General features: G+C 40.3%; 2 protein-coding genes across 3 annotated transcripts in view; one reads left to right on the top strand and one right to left on the bottom strand.

Moving 5' to 3' along the window:
* Positions 1-358: 358 nt before the first annotated feature.
* On the bottom strand, positions 359-6,646 carry LOC116298834 (elongin-C). Its single transcript, XM_031707402.2, has 4 exons — positions 6,533-6,646; positions 2,788-2,969; positions 1,607-1,655; positions 359-977 (listed from the first exon to the last, which is right to left on the bottom strand). Exons 2-4 carry the CDS (start codon positions 2,963-2,965, stop codon positions 836-838), a joined length of 369 nt encoding a protein of 122 aa, XP_031563262.1. The 5' UTR covers positions 2,966-2,969; positions 6,533-6,646; the 3' UTR covers positions 359-835.
* Positions 6,647-8,734: 2,088 nt separating this feature from the next.
* Positions 8,735-19,049, top strand: part of LOC116298833 (protein-lysine N-methyltransferase SMYD4) — a 33,898-nt gene continuing 23,583 nt past the window's right edge. Inside the window, exon 1 of one of the 2 annotated variants that reach the window (XM_031707401.2) lies at positions 8,735-8,854. The gene's annotated coding sequence lies outside the window, so the exon portion shown is untranslated. Of the gene's footprint in view, positions 8,855-11,091; positions 11,245-19,049 lie in introns of those variants that run through there. The other variant, XM_031707400.2, reaches the window with a different exon arrangement.

Consider the following 19,049-nt stretch of genomic DNA (forward strand, 5'->3'; position numbering starts at 1 on the left):
GAGTTGCTACACTGAATATAAAACGGGTTGCTTATTTGACGATTATGTTGCTGTATGTCAAACGATAACCTTGCCGTTTGGGACCAGGTGGTGGGACCGAGTTATAGAGAAGCTCGACATGTTTGTCTTTCCTCTGCACAGGATACGAACGATTCTCTTCGTGTTACTTTGAAACATTGTTCATCATTACACCGACTCAGGGGGGTAACCAAGGGGGCCCGCTCCAATCCTCACGCTGAAAAAACCTAAACATTATGTAGTCACGTGATAAGTTCGACTAGGCTTAGCCTCAATCCCCCGGAATTCTGGCATCCACCCCCTTAGATCTGCCCCTGCAGAATGCAACCAAAAAGTATCATACAACAAAAATGTTCTCGTTTATTTTGCCATTATAAGATTACATTAGCAGACTTCCATTCAGTAGTTTGAAATAAAACCAATTTAGCTTTATTCAGTAAACGTTTCGTAAGTCCCTAACAAATTGATTTCACTCAGGAATTCATTCGATTCTTATCATTAGTATATAGCAATTGTGGTTACTAAATTTCTTCGGATTTTATTAAAAACTTTTTAAATCTTAATACTTGATAAAGCAATAAAATACCTTTTATACAGGGAAAAAACAGCCATAAATACAAAAAAAAAAGAAGAAAATAGAATTAACACAAGTAATTATTGTTCTTTTAACGTAAATTTTTGTTTGAAAATCCATATTTTTCTTGCAATAACTGTTTGTTCTCTTTTGAGAGTCAAGGACAAATTCATAAGTTATAAAACTTTAAAGTGTGCAACTCTGACTTTTAGACTACAGAAATGTTTGACTCTTTTATCTTGTTCAGCAATCCAAAAAGTTAGCTGCCATAAGCAGTTCAAGGGCTATTTCTGGTGCAATAGGGAACTCTGGGATCTCTGTGCTACTGTTGGTGTAACGAACTTTGTACATGAAATACATGCAGACTTTTGCCAGGACATGGGACCTGCAATGAAGGCAAAATATTTGTATAATCTACATAAATATTTCATTCCTTCATACAGGGAGCATGGGACAAAGGGTTTATAGGCCACTTTAGAAATGACTGTGGCGAGTTTTGAATTTTAATCTAATTAGAAAAAGAAATGATCTAACCACTGTGGTTGATCCATGGCAAAGCCAAAAAAGCTTTACAACTCAAATGACAAGTTCTCAAAACATTTTAAGAGGGAAAGAAACCCAAAGAAAACGACCGCTAAAGAATTTATAACCATTAACTCTACTCAAACATGGCTTTAAATTCTGGCATTATGAGAAGGTTGGTTATAACATAATATAAGTTGATGGGTAAATAAATAAAGAAAAATGGACAATTACTTTTTGGAAGTCTATGACATATCAGACATCTCCTTTAGAGGACAGTTACTGAATGAAGGGATGAAGGTAAATGTCAAAGTTCAAGCTAATATTTTACTTTGATGACATGGGGAGTGGTTGCCCAATTCTCCTGAGTGAGGGGCTCATGTATAAAGCACTTGAAGATGTGCCCTTAGACTATCAGTGCTCCTTATTATGGGTATTTGAAGGCGTATGAATCAATGACATTTTCACACTCATCAAAAACAAGATACTTACGGGATCTCTCTGAAATGGACCTCATTTGTTTCATTCTCAGAGAATTGTCCTGTGCAAGGAATATGAGTAAAAAAACCAATTAAGAATGGACCTTAAGTCATCAGTTTACAGAATCTGACAACATATACGTGTTATTTACCAGCCAGGAGGTCCAGATAGGAAAAAAACATGCCTGAGGTCTTGAATATAAGGACTGAGTCGATTAGGGCACAGTTTTTTTCTGTCCTGTTTTTTCCATTTACTTTTCCATATATTTTGCAATTAGTTTTGTTATTTAACAATCATTTTCCCATGTGCGTGCTTGGATGATGTAAGCCTTATATGTCAGAATACTGGACTGTGGGAGAGATTAAAAGTGCATCCACTTGCACAGCCAATCAGAACACAAGATGTTTAGGATACCAGACAGGGGAAACAAAATTTCTGTTACTGTATAAAGATATGACCCAACAACAATTTCCCCATTTCTTTCACTTTGCCATTAATAAGATGTTTAAACATCTAAGATTTTGTTCTTCCAGGAGTGTATTCAATATTACAGCAGGAACTTGTGGATGACTTGATTCACCGTAAAAAGCTTTGTGAAACTGACGTTTCAGACGCTAGTCCTTCCTCGAAGGACTAACGTACGAAACATCAGTTTCACAAAGCTTTTTACGGTGATTCAAGTCATCCACAAGTTCCTGCGCTTTTATTCAGAAACACTGACACAGTCCACGCTAGTACTCTATTAGTTATCACCACTCGTTTGTATACAATATTGCAGAGTTGTGAGAAACTTTGGAACAGTCAGTTTTGATTTTGGGGGCTAAAGAGATAATGTTTTGCAGTTTCATTTGTGGGGGAGGGAGGAGGAGGAGTGTTAAAGGCAAAAAAGGCAACAATTATGTTAGTAAGGTACTGTTGGAACCAATTTTACGCAATATGGAAAAATAATTCCCTTGAATTCCAATTAGTGAATAAAAGCACTTAATCACTTAAGCATTTCCAGGTTGAATATCTTGTTAAGATCATGGAAGATCTTGCCAGATCGTCAACACAGCTAACATTTGGAAAGTGGTCCATATAAGGCAAGCCCTGCATAATTCGTTAGTGCCTCAAAAACCAAAACACAAATGAATAATTGGTTCTCCAAAAGCAAAGTGTTTCAGTTAAAACTGATAATTTAATGGTTTGCATACCTGGCCCGCTTAGCATAGCTTTGATGGTTCCTGATGTCAAAGCATAATCTCTGTTAATGATGAATTCATGGTCATCACTGGAGATCAGTTTGACATACATTGCATTTGGGCCTTCACATCCCCCATACACAGGTTCTGATTGGCCATCATCTATTTTTTTATCGTCCATATCTGTCATTCTCCTGCAACATCAGATGATAAGAAGAATCAAGTTAACAAATTTACAGTGCAAACACTTGAACCATGAACATTTCAAGGTTTTTTTTTATAATTTTCATAACTATCCAATCACAGCTCTCTGTAGAAACAAAGTAATCAAAAATTTTTAGGTGCCATCCAATCACAACATGGTGGAAAAATCTTTAGATGTCTTATTTTTAGCTCACTCTGTGTGAACTAAGTAACTGCAAGAGTGACACACAAAGTGCAAATTTTCAATAATTTACAGAAATAAAACAAAAAATATAGTTCATTGACAAAGTAGCTGTTATGAAATAATTGATACACTTCATAAATTTTAAAAACTTTAACAACCAGAACCAAAGAGACTCTGAAATTGCACGAAAAAATGCTGGAACCTCTGTAAGAATCTGGCTTCTGATTGGATTATGTGAGAAATGTTAAAAAAACCTTGAAGTGTTCATGGTTTGAGTGTCCACACAGTAATCTCTCTTAACAAATTTAACTAGCTGTTTTAATATATTGCAAGTGCAGTGAGCTGCGAGTTGTGTGGGATACTATGGGATATGAACATATCTGATAGTTGTCTCTACAGTACATTATTTGTTATGGTGCAGCTGACCACATCATTACTGATACAGCAGTATAGTTGTTTGGAATTGAATAAAAAAACAGCAATTATAATAGAAAAAGATATTTCTGTATTTATTAAAACCAAGACTATTAGAAGAGAAGAGTCAAGCCAGCTTGAATAAGCTAAAAAGCTAAGAAACTTGGTCATACAAGTCAATATGTGGTGGTAGCTGGTAGTTATATAATCACTAATTTAGGTCAGGTACATTGTCAGCCTGTTTCAGGGATGGACCTGGATCAAAGAACGTTCAGATTAACTCATGAAAGGACAAAAAAATGAAAGAACATTTTTGCCATTGTCTTCCCCATAAAATGTAACTGTATCAATAATTGTAACCTTGATGAATGCTTCCAGCAATATATATTAGCTTGAGTTTGGCATGACAATTATGAATTATTTCCTTTTTTAACCCATATTTTGAAATTAATGGACATTTTCTAAGAAAAAATTCTCATTTATGGGTGAACTAGAAGTTGGATAATACGAGATCGATCTGAAGGTCAGAATGCATGTTTTTACAGAAATCATTTTATTATTCTTAATAAAATCAATCAGTTTAATATTCTTAATAAGAAAATGGAAATTTGAATAAATTTCATGTTGAACCTCATGTTTATTTATAGTAGTTTTCAGAGACAAAACAAACAGCTTGCCAAAATAACTTAAAACTTGAATCCATGGATCAGCCAGCATAGCTCTGAAATGAAGTGTTTATCATTATTTTTACACATGATTTGGCTAGTTCATCCCTCATATTACTTATCTTAGATTATCGATTATACTGCTTTAAGGTGACTGCCTACTTTTGGAAATTGATTTAAGCTTTTTTTAAAACTTCGATTTTCCGAATTGAAATTTAATGCTGATTCCAAATCTGGAAAGAAAAATAGGGTGTCCCGAATTCGTTCTCGAGATAATCAGCATTTAATGGAAGCCTACGCACGAGCTTTTGGAGTAAAAATTGTGCCACCGGAAGTGATTAGAAAAAAATTAAGATTAATAAGATAATATTTATTTGCAGAATATATGATTGCACGAATGAAGGCTAGTCAATCCTTTTACAATAATACATGGTTATTTTCGACAAAAAGACAAAGAGAGACATTGATTTGTCATATTTTGTAGTTTCAGTGCTCTTAAAAAATCTCATAAAGTCGAACAAAAATACCTACGAAAATCTATTTTTTCACGTGTTCCTGATTTAAACTTTTCCTAAAATGTTGATATAACCTAGATTTTTAGGAGTTTTTTCAAATGAGCTATCAAAAAATTTAGAGTCCCAGTGCAAAATTTGAGGGTTTTGCCCTGTTGAAGCTCAAAACGCGTATGGTTCTTCAATAAAATCTTGTAGATTTTTCAGTGGTTTTTGAGCGCGCGCACATCGTGGGCTCAAATCGAACGTTCAAAAGTAGGCAGCCACCTTAAACAGCTGAATCAAATCATGACTAGTTAAATCAAAATAATCTATTGGCTGTGGTATTTTAAAATACTTAGAAATAATTTATTGCTTACGGAAATCCTTGTTTACAAGTAGTAAATTTCTATTATTAGCTTGGCTGTCTTACAGCAGTCAACATCTACAATTTAAAATTAAAAGTTTTGTCACATAATCAGCTAGCTCCACCCTCTCAATCACAAGGCAACAGAGTGACATTGATTGACAGCTTGCCCTGCTAATTCATAGGACTGTAGATGGAAACCCTAATGAAGAAGCCCACAAAAGTCTCTTGGATAAGGCCCTACAGACCCCTGGGTACTATTGTGCAATTTTTCCAATTTGTCGCAGGGGAAAGAAAAAAAAACAAAGGTATCTTATGACTAGGCTACCACAGGTATCCCAGAAAAAATATTTTACTGTTACTTCCACTTTGGTGATTTTACTTCCTCTCCTATTAACCAGTGAATATTGACTCATAATCACTGGTCGTTTGACCAATCACAACACCCAAAACTCTCTATTCAAGTCTGAAATTATACTAACACTGTTTACTTTCAAGTTTACTTTCTTTCATTGTGGGCATCCTTGGTTTCAAACAATACCTTTTGATGTCTCTATCTGTGTATGAACATAGATGTCCAATGTACACAGTATAACACATTTGAACAGAACTACAAATATTTTACCACTATTTTTATCGAAAACTTATAATATTTAGGCTAACAAATACAGAACAAAGAAATAGTACTTGGTATCCAATTGCACTTTAAACAAAAGAGAGGAAGTGAAAGCATGACACTTTTATCCTACAAACGCGGTTTTAAAAAAGTTTGAAGAGAATCTTAGACTAGTTTTAAGATCAATCATTGAAAACAAACTGTAAACGGTGTCGAATTAACATTCTTTTAGCTCATAAAAATAAATCTTAAAAGGAGTGGAAGAGGAGCTAATATATAACGAGGAAATTATAGCGTACAGGATGCCTAAAATATCAGACACGAAAAACTCAATGCACACAAATATGATGATGATCAAGCGACAGAAATCAAGTTTCTATAGTTCTCCCTCTTCTAGGATTACTTAACAAATGTAGGTAATATGCTCTTCTGTGAGAATGTGGTAGACTTGTTTTGAAGCTTACAAATAATTTAGGAAATTGAGAATTTTGAAGTATCAACAATGTTGAAGAAACGGCTATATTTGAGTCATGTTACTAGAATATGAAGATCTGTCGTAAAGATCTAAGGCCTTTAAAAGATGACGATCGCTTTAGGCACTTCTTTTTCATAGATTAGTGAAATCTCCCAAGGAAAACTGTTACCATGCACAATGATTTGCTATTCTGCATACATCTATTAGATTTACTGTAAATTAGCAGCTCTTCATCAACAAAACAGGTTCGGCACGACATTGAATAATCGAGCAAACAACCAACCCAGAAGCAAGATCATAGTATTACAGGATGCTTAAAGTATGGTATGAATCAATCTTACCTGGAGAGAAGTCCAAATCAAGTCCTGACTAAGGATTTTAGACAGGAGTATGACAGATCTTCCTTGAATTCAAATGTAATGGTTGCTTTTACACATGACTTGATTTATCGCTAGATACCAGGTCGTTGTTGCTTCAACTTACCACAGGAAACCCAAACACTTCGGAAGGTCGACGCAGGCTTGATTGCAGGCTTTAATCAAGGGCGTAGGCAGGGGGGTTGGGGGCGAGGGGGCCACGGCCCCCCTTTCGCGGCAATAAAATGGCGGCATTTATAGAATAAAATCTAAAATCTAAAATCTACAAAGCTTTCGCTGTTGTGTCACAGCGTGGGACAATCACAACAAAGCTAGGCTCCAAACTAAGTGAACAGAGATCGAATTAGAATTTAGAAGTTGATTTTTGAGGAGGGAGGAAAACCGGAGAATCCGGAGAAAAACCCTCGAAGCACAGGAGAGAACAAACAAACAACTCTACTCACATGCGACCTTATGTCAAATGAGGAGGAAGAATATGTCCTTTATGTGAACAAGAAGTTTAAGATGAAAAACACTTTCTTTTGAAATGTCCCTCCTACTTAAACAAACGTAAAGAACTACCACAAAAATTAACACAATAACAAACAAACAATTTGAACTCTTAAATGAAAACGATAAATTCCATTTTTTTATCAACCGAATAAAAAAAATCCAAAACATTGTAGCAAAATACATGTACGAATATCAAGTAGCTAGAAGAGGAATGTCGCCACAGACAAAATAGCTAGAAAGCTTGAATTACGACAAACTATCTAAAATACATCCATGTATTTTGCTACACTTGAGAAATTGAAATAATATATTTCAGTATACAGTTTTGCTGTTGACGGCTTTTGTTGTGCGAAATTCTTGGCCTTGGCCTAGTTGCCGGGGGTGGGGGGTGGGGACACTCAGGCCTCGAAGACACTGTCAAATGCAACCGATTATTGTCTACCCAAATGCTTCAGTGCCCAGTCTTCAAGGAGCAGAAAAGCACCCAGTTTCGATCGAGGTTAAACGTTCTATCATATGCATGATGAAGCACCCATGAGTGAAATTTATGTATAAACCACACGCTCGTGGCTATATTTGCGCAGATATGGCTGACTGATGCTGACTCGTCCCAAGTCGACTACGTCTTTCTGACATACCGCCGGTGCGCAAAGGCCCTTTGCGCGCTTCGATGAAAATAAGTGAGAGACGATTGGGGAAGAGTCAATGACTGAAGGTCGAGAACCCCGCGGGACTTTGCCTTTTATTTACAGGAATTTTGCCCAAAGTTGTCACAATCTTTCGTGTTGTTTGCAGCTGTACGTGAACGTACAGAGCCTTGCACATGATGGAATGTTGAGAAGAGGTTAAGTGTGTGAAAAGCGAATTTCCTGACATTTAGAAGGGTTGATGAGAGTTGAGTCCGGTTCGATGTAAAGGTTATTCCTCTTTACGGCGTTGTCAAAATAAACTCAGTGACCTTGAGAGCTGTAGCTGAACAACCTGAAACAACATGCAGCTTTCATCTTCACCAACCTCTCACGGTAACATCAAGTCGGGATTAGTTTTTTCTTCGCAATTCTTCCAATTCGACTACATTTTTCAAGGTCATTCTCTCATTTCACCTTTCAGATTTTCCACATAAGGATCCTATGTTCCTAGTATAGTCCCTGCCTGTGACGTCAAACGCTAATTACTCTCGCGATAGATATTGATCGAGCATTACCAAGGTGCATGCGTAAGGGCATAGCTCTGTACGTCATTCTTAGCAGGTTGACTAACACTAATTGACTGCAAGTGGGGGGCCGATCAATATAGTCTCTTTCTTTTTCTTGTCCGTAGTAAACGAGGCATCCCCCAAAAAACTATAACTAAGTTCAGGATGAATTTGATCTCAGCACTATCCGCAGATGGAATCCAGAATTTGTCATGATGTAAAACTGGCGAAAATTCAAACTAATCCTCCCATGGTGATCTTACAAATACTGATTATGTTTTCCGGCGGATACTGAGGGATTAAAAAAGTTTATGAGTTTTGCATTTCCAGTATATTCTCTTTAACTAGACTTGACTTAAATTACACGCTACTTTCTTGTTTACGCGACACCGGATAAGAACAACGAACTGAACTCACTGAACTGATATCGATGTCAATCCCTCAGGCCAATAGGCGTGAACCGCTCCCCTGGTGTGAATGATAGATAGTTGCACCGGCTATGATTATAGCTTGGTTTCACAGATTTAACATCTCCTACGATTAGATAGCTTTGATCGGACGAAGATCAGATCTCAGCCTTGGCAGTTCATTTACCTAGGGTAAGAGTTTTATTGATTTGTTTTACAATATACTATAAGAAGCTTGTTATCTCGATAATGTTATCGTTTATACTTTTATAGGCAATTAATACACTCAGACTGTTATGACGTGCTGCTATCTTGAATTCATATTTTGTGCTTAGTTGTGTCCTCTTTATGCTTTGGTTGAAAAGTTTTCAGAAAATCATCATGTGTTCTTGATCGAAGAACTTCTTATGTATGAATTAAGTTGACTGATGGAATATTATCTACTAATATAATGCGTCCTGTACAAGCAGCAATTAGCCCAGAGTACTGACCGGTTCAGTTTCTTTTTTTGAAATGTTTAAATACTGAGAAATTCTAATCGCAGAAAATTTAGAAAAGAAATAATAAAAACGGATTGACAACCATTTGCATGGGCAGGTGGATTCTTGTTCTCCGCGCTACTCAGCTGTCTTTATGTTGGTTCAGTGATCGAGTTACGTAACTGAGCGAGACCTTAATTACGTAATGTAATGAGTGTTTACACCGACAGATTTTTTCCCTTTTCTGAGCTCGGAACGGAAAGGAATTACGAGTAACAATGTCCTGAATCAGTATATTAAGATTGAGAACAGCAAGAGATAGTAGTCAACATACTGTGATAATCATTTCAAAGTGCCTTCTTGAACGTAAAGGAAATCCGGCCCACGTTATAATCAAAATATGATTTAATTGAATATATATATATATATATTCATGCGGAAAACTTTATGATATTGTTTTACAAATCTGTAAAGAGAGAGAAAAAATAAATAGTTAAACTACTACTTTTTGATCTAAATTCTTCATGCATTTCAGTCCGTTTGAACCAAGACAAGGTTCACATGGGTGACGTATGATAGCCGCATCTATGTTCAGTGTCACTGTACATTGAGCGGTTCTGGGATAATGTATAGGATAAACGGGACCTAAAAATTATTAGTGGTACAAAAAAGAATTATAAGAATTACGTATAAGTATTTATTGCTACCATTAAACTGCATGATATAGCTTTTATTTATAGTTGACTCTCCTATTATCTTAAGGTCAAGGTAACTTTTAGGAACAAAACCAGTTTAATGCCTGTTTTTAATTCTTATTTTTACGAAATCTTAAACCAAGGCAAAGTAGCTTAAACGAATTTTAAGCCTGTGCATACTGATGTATAACGGGACTTTTGATCATAGCAGCTTGATCGACTGATAATTAGATTCGCCCACAGTTAAATTCGGTTGATGTGACCATAGCTATGATGTAACGCGTTAAAAGTGCTATAGTCACCGAAGTGAATCAAATTTGTTTGAAGTTTTTGTTGTTTTTCACCCATGTAGGCCGAATTTCCCGTGGGGTACTCTTGCCCGTTTAGGGTAGGGATGTGCCGCTGGGCCCTCTGAACCCTGACCCTGTTCCAGAGAAAAATCGCTGAAAACCATACCCTGTTCTAGCGTAGGAGAGAGCGTGATTTCATTATAGCCTGTCCCAAAGCGCGATTTTGTATACTCTGTTCCAGAGTAGAATCGCTGACAACCATACCCTGTTTGGCGGCACGTACTCGTATAGCGAATATAGGGGAGAACCCCACCCCCCCCCCCCCCCCCCCCGCGGGCCCGGGGCCGGATTTTCGTGCTGCGTTCACATGTTTTTCGCACTGCGTGCGTATGTAACCCCAGATATATCACCATGATAGCGCCTGAAGCGTATGTAACACCATGATAGCGCCTGAAGTGTTGAATTGCGTTCATATATGAGTCCTGTTGTAGAGAATTATAGAAAAAGGCGATAATATTAGTAGCGAGTTTAAATGCTGAGCGGATGCTACGCCGGTGCCTTTCGATTCCCCATGGATCTAGCCGGCCCTCCCCCAAAGCAAGTTAAAACAGCTGCTAGGACCTAGCCTGCGTTCAGCCGGTTTAATTTCCCTCGAAATATTCGCAGGCTAGGACCGACTAAACACAGAACTGTCAAATCTTTTAAAATGTCCGTAAAATGTACGGCCAATTTTAGGTGACCCAACTATTTAAAACGTATATGTGATTTAAGGACCTTTGCTGACGTACAAGAGGTCGCAGGAAAATCATAATAAATTCCATCCGATTCCTGCTATCTTTCTATCCGGTAGTAACTAATACTTTAAGTTTGCAATGTCAAGTTCAGGTTATCGAGATGCTGAATATCATATTCTGCTGACGTTAGGTGGACACACGCAGACAGGAGAGGTATTAATAATGATTTGTGTTGCTCGAGTTTACAGAAACGACTTTTTTGTACACTGAGCCGTTTGGCTTCTCGTGAATGACCATTCTATAGATCCAATAGAACTGGATTTTCTAAATTGGGGTCGATAGACTAGATGTCTAACTAAATGGTTATAAACCAGATATACTGAGGTAAGAACTGTTGACCTGCCCCAGCATCGTTTTGTATTTTACAAACTGTGGCCACAGCTACGCCGGCATCAATTACGATTGAGCGACTACTGCGATGACTACTGCGATTTTTAGATATTTATTATGTTTGATAGCCGACGAAGTTCTCTCTCCATACGGCATCATGACTGTTTAGCAGTTTGCACAACTGTTTTCCTCACTCAGATCCGATCCCTCCCCCTCCGCCCACACCTTGTCCCATCAGTAGTATAGGGAATGGGGGTTCCAGCGCAATCTCAACACGGGCAAGACCCGTGTCAAAAATCCACCTACGGACAATCCCCACTCCAAGTGTGGTTGGGGGCAACAGCGCAAATATGTTAGTCTATATATGGAGTGCGAAGAATGTAAAGAGTTTGCTTATGATTTCTGTGTAAAGTGCTTGAAACCCAAGTTTGTTACCCCACCACCAAATAAGTATATTTGTTGTGGTAAGAAAATGCAAATAGAAGACGACACGTCAGCACAGTGTTACGAGTGCGGTAAAAATATTCGTAATGCCGTGCCTTGTGCTACCAGGGAACAATATTATTCCAACGGAGGTCGTAAGAAGACGCCATACAAAAGAATAAAATACTTCAGAGACTGGATGAGTCACATTCAAGGTCAACGGCCGGTATATTTAGACGACGAAGTAATGGAAAGAATTATAAACCACTTAGAAGAGCCAACCCCGCAAAGTCTACGGAAAACGCTGAAAAAATTAAAACTAGGGAAATATTACAAAGCTATTCCCTATCTTTTGTCTGAAATTACCGGTAAGTCTATTCCCGAGGTTTCTGATATGAGCAGAGCCGAGTGGATGTTTTGTCGGCTGGATAAGGATATTCCTTATTATCCTGACGTAATTTACGAAATATTTTATGAAATAGACCCCAGCCACCCCCTGTTAGGATGGATTCCGAGGCGACAATAACATATTACGCGTAATTCATACGATGAATTTATATTACGCGTAATAATTTGCCAAATAAGGTTATGCAAATAATTTATATTACGCGTAATAATTCGCTAAATGATTCATATTACGCGTAATAATTCGCCAAATAATTCGTATTACGCGTAATAATTCACTGAATTTATATTACGCGTAATAATTCACTGAATTTATATTACGCGTAATTTCTAGACTGACGTTCAATATGTAAATAGAATCCCGTCACGCTCTTTTCGAAGCAGATGTTTACTGAGCAAGCTTTCTTTGAAGCTCTTCTTTTGCCTCCTGGTAGATCTTTTTGCGAGATTCCTCGGAAAGGTCTTTTACGACTGTTTTTTTATTCCTTATGTCCGACTTTAGTTTCTCGTACTTTTCCTCTTCAGCTAAGATAAGCGAGAATTCTACGTCGTCTATCTTTCTGTCACGCAAAGCCTTTGAGACGAGGTCAGTGATAGTATTTACTTTAGCCCTTGACAGAGCTATTGTCGTGTCATGCTTGGATATTTTGCTTGACAACTGTTTCATAATACCCGTAGCAAAAGCCGAAATGATACCACAGGTTGCCCCAACGCCGGCCAAAGGAACTCCAACGATTATTCCCGGTCCAGTAAGCGAAGTAGCAACGCCGGAGCCCGTTAACACAACAGATATGGATCCTGAAGTTATCGCAATCTTATGTAGCGTACTCCGGGCTCTGACGTATTTCTTCCTGACCTCCTCATAGTGTTTTGTCTGCCCTTCCAAGTAAGCGAGGATTAGATTTGCCTTATTCAAGCGGAAGTTCTCGGCGTTTAATTCGTTAGACCCCTCCCTAGGTAAATCAGGATAAAGCGGAGGTGCTGATGGTATAACATCCATTATATACTAATGTACGACGCTTTTGGAAATAACATAGAGGAGCAACCACATAACAGCCACTGGAATTGGGAAGCATTTAAGAAATTGTATCCCAAAGCAGTAACCTCGAAGTTTGAAAGCAGATCTGACGGGATTTACTTCAAAGAGTATAATGACTTAGTTTACAGCAATAAGGATTTGGAAGAGGGATTGGAAAAATTACACCCAAAAACACCCGTTCATAAGCCCGTTTATAAAGCACCTAATTTTCCAAGGAATCTATTATTAACCACGGAAGATTACCCATTTTACGATGCTGAAGGTGGTGTAAACAACTTCGAAAAATTGGTAACGCATCTAGAGATTTTAGTGGGTAAGCAATCATTTAACGTAGTAGTAAGGAATATCTTTAAAGAGACGATGTTGAAGCATACGTCAGGTAAAGAGGCCAGGGAATGGTTAGCAGGACCCAACATGCGGTATTGGTCACAGCAGTTAAACTTTGCTATTTGGGCTGCCACTAAAGGTTGTGGTGTTGCCGCGGACATGTTCCACATTTCATTTATGCGGTTTCACGTTGCCTTTACGGTAAGGAGGTTGTTGAAGGAGCTTAACGTACCCCTACCGGGAGATAAGGCATTTAATCCAATGAATAACCGATATGACGCCGCAGCCCTGGAAAGGTTAATTAATGAGTTCAAACCACAGCAAAGAGACTTTCGTTACAAAGAGGGTAAGACGCATGGGCTGGGTATAGTTTACGTTTGGGGTGCCAATGGTGAGAAGCCGGCTGACTACGGACATCAGGAATACCCAAGTAATGAGTTAGAGTTCGGTGATATGGGCGGCGATAAGGGTAATAATTCATTAATTACTAGAATTCAAACAAACTACCCCGGCACTTGGGATCCGTTCGTGTTAATGAAAGGAAAAGGTTTAAGGAACCTAGCCAGGATTAACCGTAGCATTGAAGCATTCGTGTACTGCATCCTGGGAGCGCAGGTAAATACCCGCAACCCCATTGTTGGATCCCAAGGCGCTTCACAGGAAACGCAACAAGAATTCCTAACTTTATTTGAGTCTGCAATAATAGAGAACAACATATCCAAGTCGGTGCAGAGATATCAATTAGCGGTGCAGCAGTCTAAAGTGCGACTGGATTACGCTTTGTCGCCTGGTTGTTGGTTAATGCCAAGTAATTTAGTTATTAACACCAATTCCGTTGTGGGTTATAACAACAAGCTGCAGCGAGCTACTAAGGATATGAAGTTTGGGGTGAACGACGTGAACTCTGACACTCTTAGGAACATTCCTCACTTCGTAGAGAAGCCAAAAAAGTCACACGAAGCGAAGCTACCCGTAGTTAAGAAACCATCGAAGAAGGCCCATGTTATGCCTACGATACGTGAGGAATATGACCATAACTTACTAAAAGCCGGCTTAGCAGCCGCGGGTGTTGGTCTGAGTTATTATATATGGCGATGAACAACCCCTACGTAGCTGGAGTAGATTGTGTCTATACGACTTACACAGGTGAGAAAAAATACACCCAAGCATCTTGGGTTGACGTCACCGGCCTATCCGTAGACCTGAACTATTCAGGAAAGAAGTTAATATTATGCAGCATTTGCATTGGCGCGAGCAGTCATGCAAACGTCGGCTTTAGGTTCCTGGATGATAATGGCATACTGCAGCCTATGCGCGCGAAGACAAACAACAGGGAGCCTGTACATTTTTCCGTAGAGCCCAACCCAGCCAGCGTCGAAAATCTCTCGGTTTGGACTTTCCACATGGTTGCTGATTGCCATGGGAAGGTAACGCTGCAAATACGCGTAGATGACACCGGGAGTGTTTGCGTGAATAGCATAGAGGATCAAAGAGATCGACCTTATAATCACGCTACCATTAGCACTCTTACGGTGCTTAGTCTCTAGAAGCAAACTATGTTCGCTGAAATATATGAACCCACATGTAAAGGAAGATTGGTTTCTTTATTACTTAGAGGAGAAGGAGTACGTAAATGATGAATGGTTTGACACTGATCTTTGGGTGAAGGTTGGAGGCGTGGGATTACTTGTGTGTACTATTAGCATTAATACGGGGAATTCATGTAATGCTGGGTTTAGGATCGTTGATGAGAGTAACCGACCATTACTACCCTACAGAAAAAAAGATAATAATAGGAACCCAGCTCATTTCTCGTCGGAGCCCCCTCCAAGAAGCGGAGAAGATCAAAGGCCGGCGACTTTTCATATGATAGCCAATTGCCAATATGCAAAGCTGCAAATTCGTCCCAGCGATGAAGCTAAGATCATAGCAGCTCGTGGTTCCATAGGAATAAATGCTGTGGGGCCCCCTCCACCGGATGCTATTTGGAATCATAAGCCCATTAGCACTATGACGGCTATACCGCTAGTACCGAATTACCAAGGCGGCGCGAATACCATCTTTACTTATGCCCAGTCGAGGGCGCCTCGGACGCCCGACGACGATAAGCCACCAGTAATACACGAGGATAAGATTAACCCTTCATCTTCTTCAGGAGGACCACCCCAATAGCGACGACCAAGATCCAGATGTTGTTGCCCACGAACTTCAACAGTTCGCCGCCGGCTTTAAGTGCCAAGGAAACAACCGAACCCAGCAGCCCAGGAAGACCGGCTGCCATCTTTTTTCCCAAGTCCGTCAGCCCCTTACCTAATTTCTTTACGCCCGCGCCTGTGGCCTTAAGCGCGGATAGGATGACTCCTACTACGCTTGAAATAGCGACCGCAAACGCCAGCGGAATACCATACTTCAAAAGGGCTCTTTTTATTTTTTCCTTGGTAGTAAGCCCCAGCTCCTTTTCCAGGTTTTCCTTTTGAGCCTGTAATTCCGCAAGGCGTATTTCAAGGGCCTCCACCTCCTTTTGAGCTGCTTCCCTCTCCTCTTCGGGGCGAGTTTGGTCATCGATTATTTCCTGCTGCCGCTCTATTTGCCCCTCCAGGTCTTTAATAGCCTGATCTCTTTGCCGAAGTTGCTCCTCTTTAGCGTTGATTTCAGCAACCAACTGCCGCCGCTCCTCTAAAGACCTAGTTATGGTGGTCCGTAAGTCCTTAGCTTCCTCATTATTAATATCTAGGTCTTGCAGGGCAAGATTGAGGGCTTGTCTGGCTTGGTCTCTTTCGTTTAAAGCCGCTTCAGCTTCTCGCTTGAATTGCAGTATGACTTCGTTCTTGCCCTTGATTTCTTTCTTTTGAGCATCGGTTAGCTGCCGTATTCGTTTTTCATACTCTGTTTCCCTTTCCTTCAACGTTTCTTGCAGTTCGATAGCGCGTCTTTCTAGCGCAATCCTTTCATTCAATGCTTCCATACCTTCTAACATGCTTCGGGTGGCCTCTTGAAAGCCCCTTAACCTTGCCACGTTAACCTTGACCGAGCCATTTTCGTCAAAAAGGAGCTGTGGGTTCGTCCAGCGGTCTTTGTCGGGATATCTTAGGTCTCTGACGCTTATGAGGACTTTGTTTCCTTTTTCTGTGAGTCTTATCGCGTCAGTGTCAATGTGGGGATGACGCATCCTTAACTCTCGCGTTGCCCACTCTACGGTTTCCCGCGCGGCTGCCTCAGGCTGCTCTATGTTTTGAAGCTCCAAGTACTCAGGGACGGGGCTGCCGTGGTTTTTTGATTGCCACATGCGATTCAAGGCGGCCTTGAAGCTTTTCCATCTATTACCATACTTGTTTTCTAGAGCCATATCGTAGATTAGGGGGTCGGTTTCCGCGCCTTTAGTCCATGCGTCGTATTCTTCGTCGTTAATGTCGACTTGACCTTCTTCGGTGGTGGGGTCAAAATCCGTTCCTTCTACTTCCATTATATATGATAAGCTCAAAGTTAAACCCCAACGTATTACCTAAGCAGGTTGGCGGACTGAAAGCAGAACGCACCTTTCACCGGGTCACCTTTACCCCCAGCAGCGCTAAGCCAGGGGAAACCCTGTACGTAGGCGTGCCCCGCCTAACAGATAACCTAGTCTTAGTTCCTGGTACCTTGGCGCTAAGGTTTGACCTAGCAATACAACCAAGCACTGCGGACGCGCGTCACGTTGTCAACGACCTTGGTCGCAACATTGTCTCAAAGATGCGGGTGAAGTTCGCAGGGGAATCCCTCTTGGACTTAAATAGGTACGATCTGTATACCACGTACAAAGACTTATGGTTGACTGCATTTGACCGCGCGCAAAGGATAGAGCAGGGAATCGCCAGTGATGCCATACGCAAGGTAAGAAGCGCAGCCTCTGGCGCCTCAGGAGAAGACGAAATAAAGGCGGCTTATGGTACTAAATATGTCGTTCCATTAGATTTCGAAGTTATCACGAACCACGGTGCATACTACCCAAGGCAGCTAAGCGAGCTGCAGTTCGAAGTAACCCTAGCAGACACTACGAACATCCTACAGGGAAAGGACGTAAGTTCAGCAGCCGTCCACCCATACTCCGTTACTAACTTAGAGCTGCAGTATGAAACGGTATACAGCGAAGACTTAGCACGTAGCGCCGGTATGGAATACAGCTCCGGGAAGGCTTTCCTTTACGATCACGTCGTGATGTATAAGACGTTCAGCTTTACAAATAATGTCGAAGAGGTCATCAACCAAAGCATTAACCTTCCCAGGCGTAGCCTTACAGGGATAATGTTGCTGTTCGCAAAGACATACACGGCAGGATTGCGTGACTCTGAGGCATTCTTTAATCCTAACATTACCAACGTAGGTGTTAGCATCAACGGAGTGCCTAATAAGGTTTACTCACAAGGGATAAAGCCCGCGGATATGTACCGGGAAGTCGCACGTAAGTTTGGCGACCAAATTGGTCCAAAGGAATTCTTTAAGGATAAGTATGCGCTGTGGATCGACATGCGCACGACGAACGACGAAGACCTACATGGACAGGGATTGCGGCTGGTAAATACCCAGGACGGCATTACGTTGGAGATCAAGCGCACCAAAGACGCCAGCGACACTACTAAGATAAATGCATACATTTTCGTAGTCTCAGACGCGCAGCTAAGCGTGGAAATGAATCAGCTAAAAAGCGTTGCGTACTAGGATGACTGAGGATAAAAATATCCCTTACGTATAATATGCTCCGCGTATTCGAAAACAACGAAACTAAACTGCAATGCCTAGTGCAAAGCGACAAGCTGTACTTTAAGGCGAAAGAGGTAGCAAAGGCATTAGGTTACGCAGACACCAAAGATGCTATTAAAGTCCACGTGCGGGATAAGCATAAGAAGAGGCTTAGCGAATTTAGAATAGAGGTGAATCGCCTCCCTTCTGGTTCACACCCACAATCCCTGTACGTGACGGAATCTGGTTTGTATCAGTTAATATTTAGCTCCAAGCTACCGACAGCAGAGGCATTTCAAGATTGGGTCTTCGAGGATGTCCTACCAACGTTAAGGAAGACAGGAAAGTACTCTCTGGATGGTCCAAACAAGTTAGTCTTCAAGATCGAGAACGAGTTCGACCTGCACAAGAAAGTCGTAGATTACATACGCCGGTTTCACCCTACGCTGTTATTAGCACCTGGACTCGGGGAATTGCAAGATACCACCAGTAAAAGGATAACGTGCTGGCAAAAGGGCTACCAGGCAGGTCAGCCCGACATCCTAATTCTTAACTCCCATAAAAAATACAGTGGGTTATGTCTGGAACTGAAGACGCCAAAGGGTAACGGTGTATTGTCCGACAAACAAAAAGCGGTATTGACGCAATATGAAATGAATGGATACTTAACGATGGTAAGCAACGATTACGATCTGATCTGCAGGGAAATCGACCGTTACGTCGACGGCATTCGCATACCTTGTCCTGGCTGCGTTAAGGCTTTCAAGTCACAGGAGACGCTACAAACGCACCGAAAGATATTTCATAAATATAATGATTCTTGAACAAACTCACTGGCGCGAATTAATACAAGGCATTTCATACAAAATAAAAAATTACGTCGTCTTCG

This window comes from Actinia tenebrosa, unplaced genomic scaffold (assembly GCF_029948245.1).
Source record: "Actinia tenebrosa isolate PJP-AT-01 unplaced genomic scaffold, QUT_ActTen_1.0 PGA_scaffold10__47_contigs__length_13832649, whole genome shotgun sequence".
In the NCBI taxonomy this organism is placed as follows: domain Eukaryota; kingdom Metazoa; phylum Cnidaria; class Anthozoa; order Actiniaria; family Actiniidae; genus Actinia; species Actinia tenebrosa.

Excerpts from the sequence above, each read along its gene's own strand:
- LOC116298834 (XM_031707402.2), bottom strand. The coding sequence starts at position 2,965 with ATGACAGATATGGACGATAAAAAAATAGATGATGGCCAATCAGAACCT. Across the intron at positions 1,656-2,787 it reads AGCTATGCTAAGCGGGCCAG|GACAATTCTCTGAGAATGAA; the intron begins GTATGCAAACCA and ends TTCCTTGCACAG. Across the intron at positions 978-1,606 it reads GTCCATTTCAGAGAGATCCC|GTCCCATGTCCTGGCAAAAG; the intron begins GTAAGTATCTTG and ends CCTTCATTGCAG.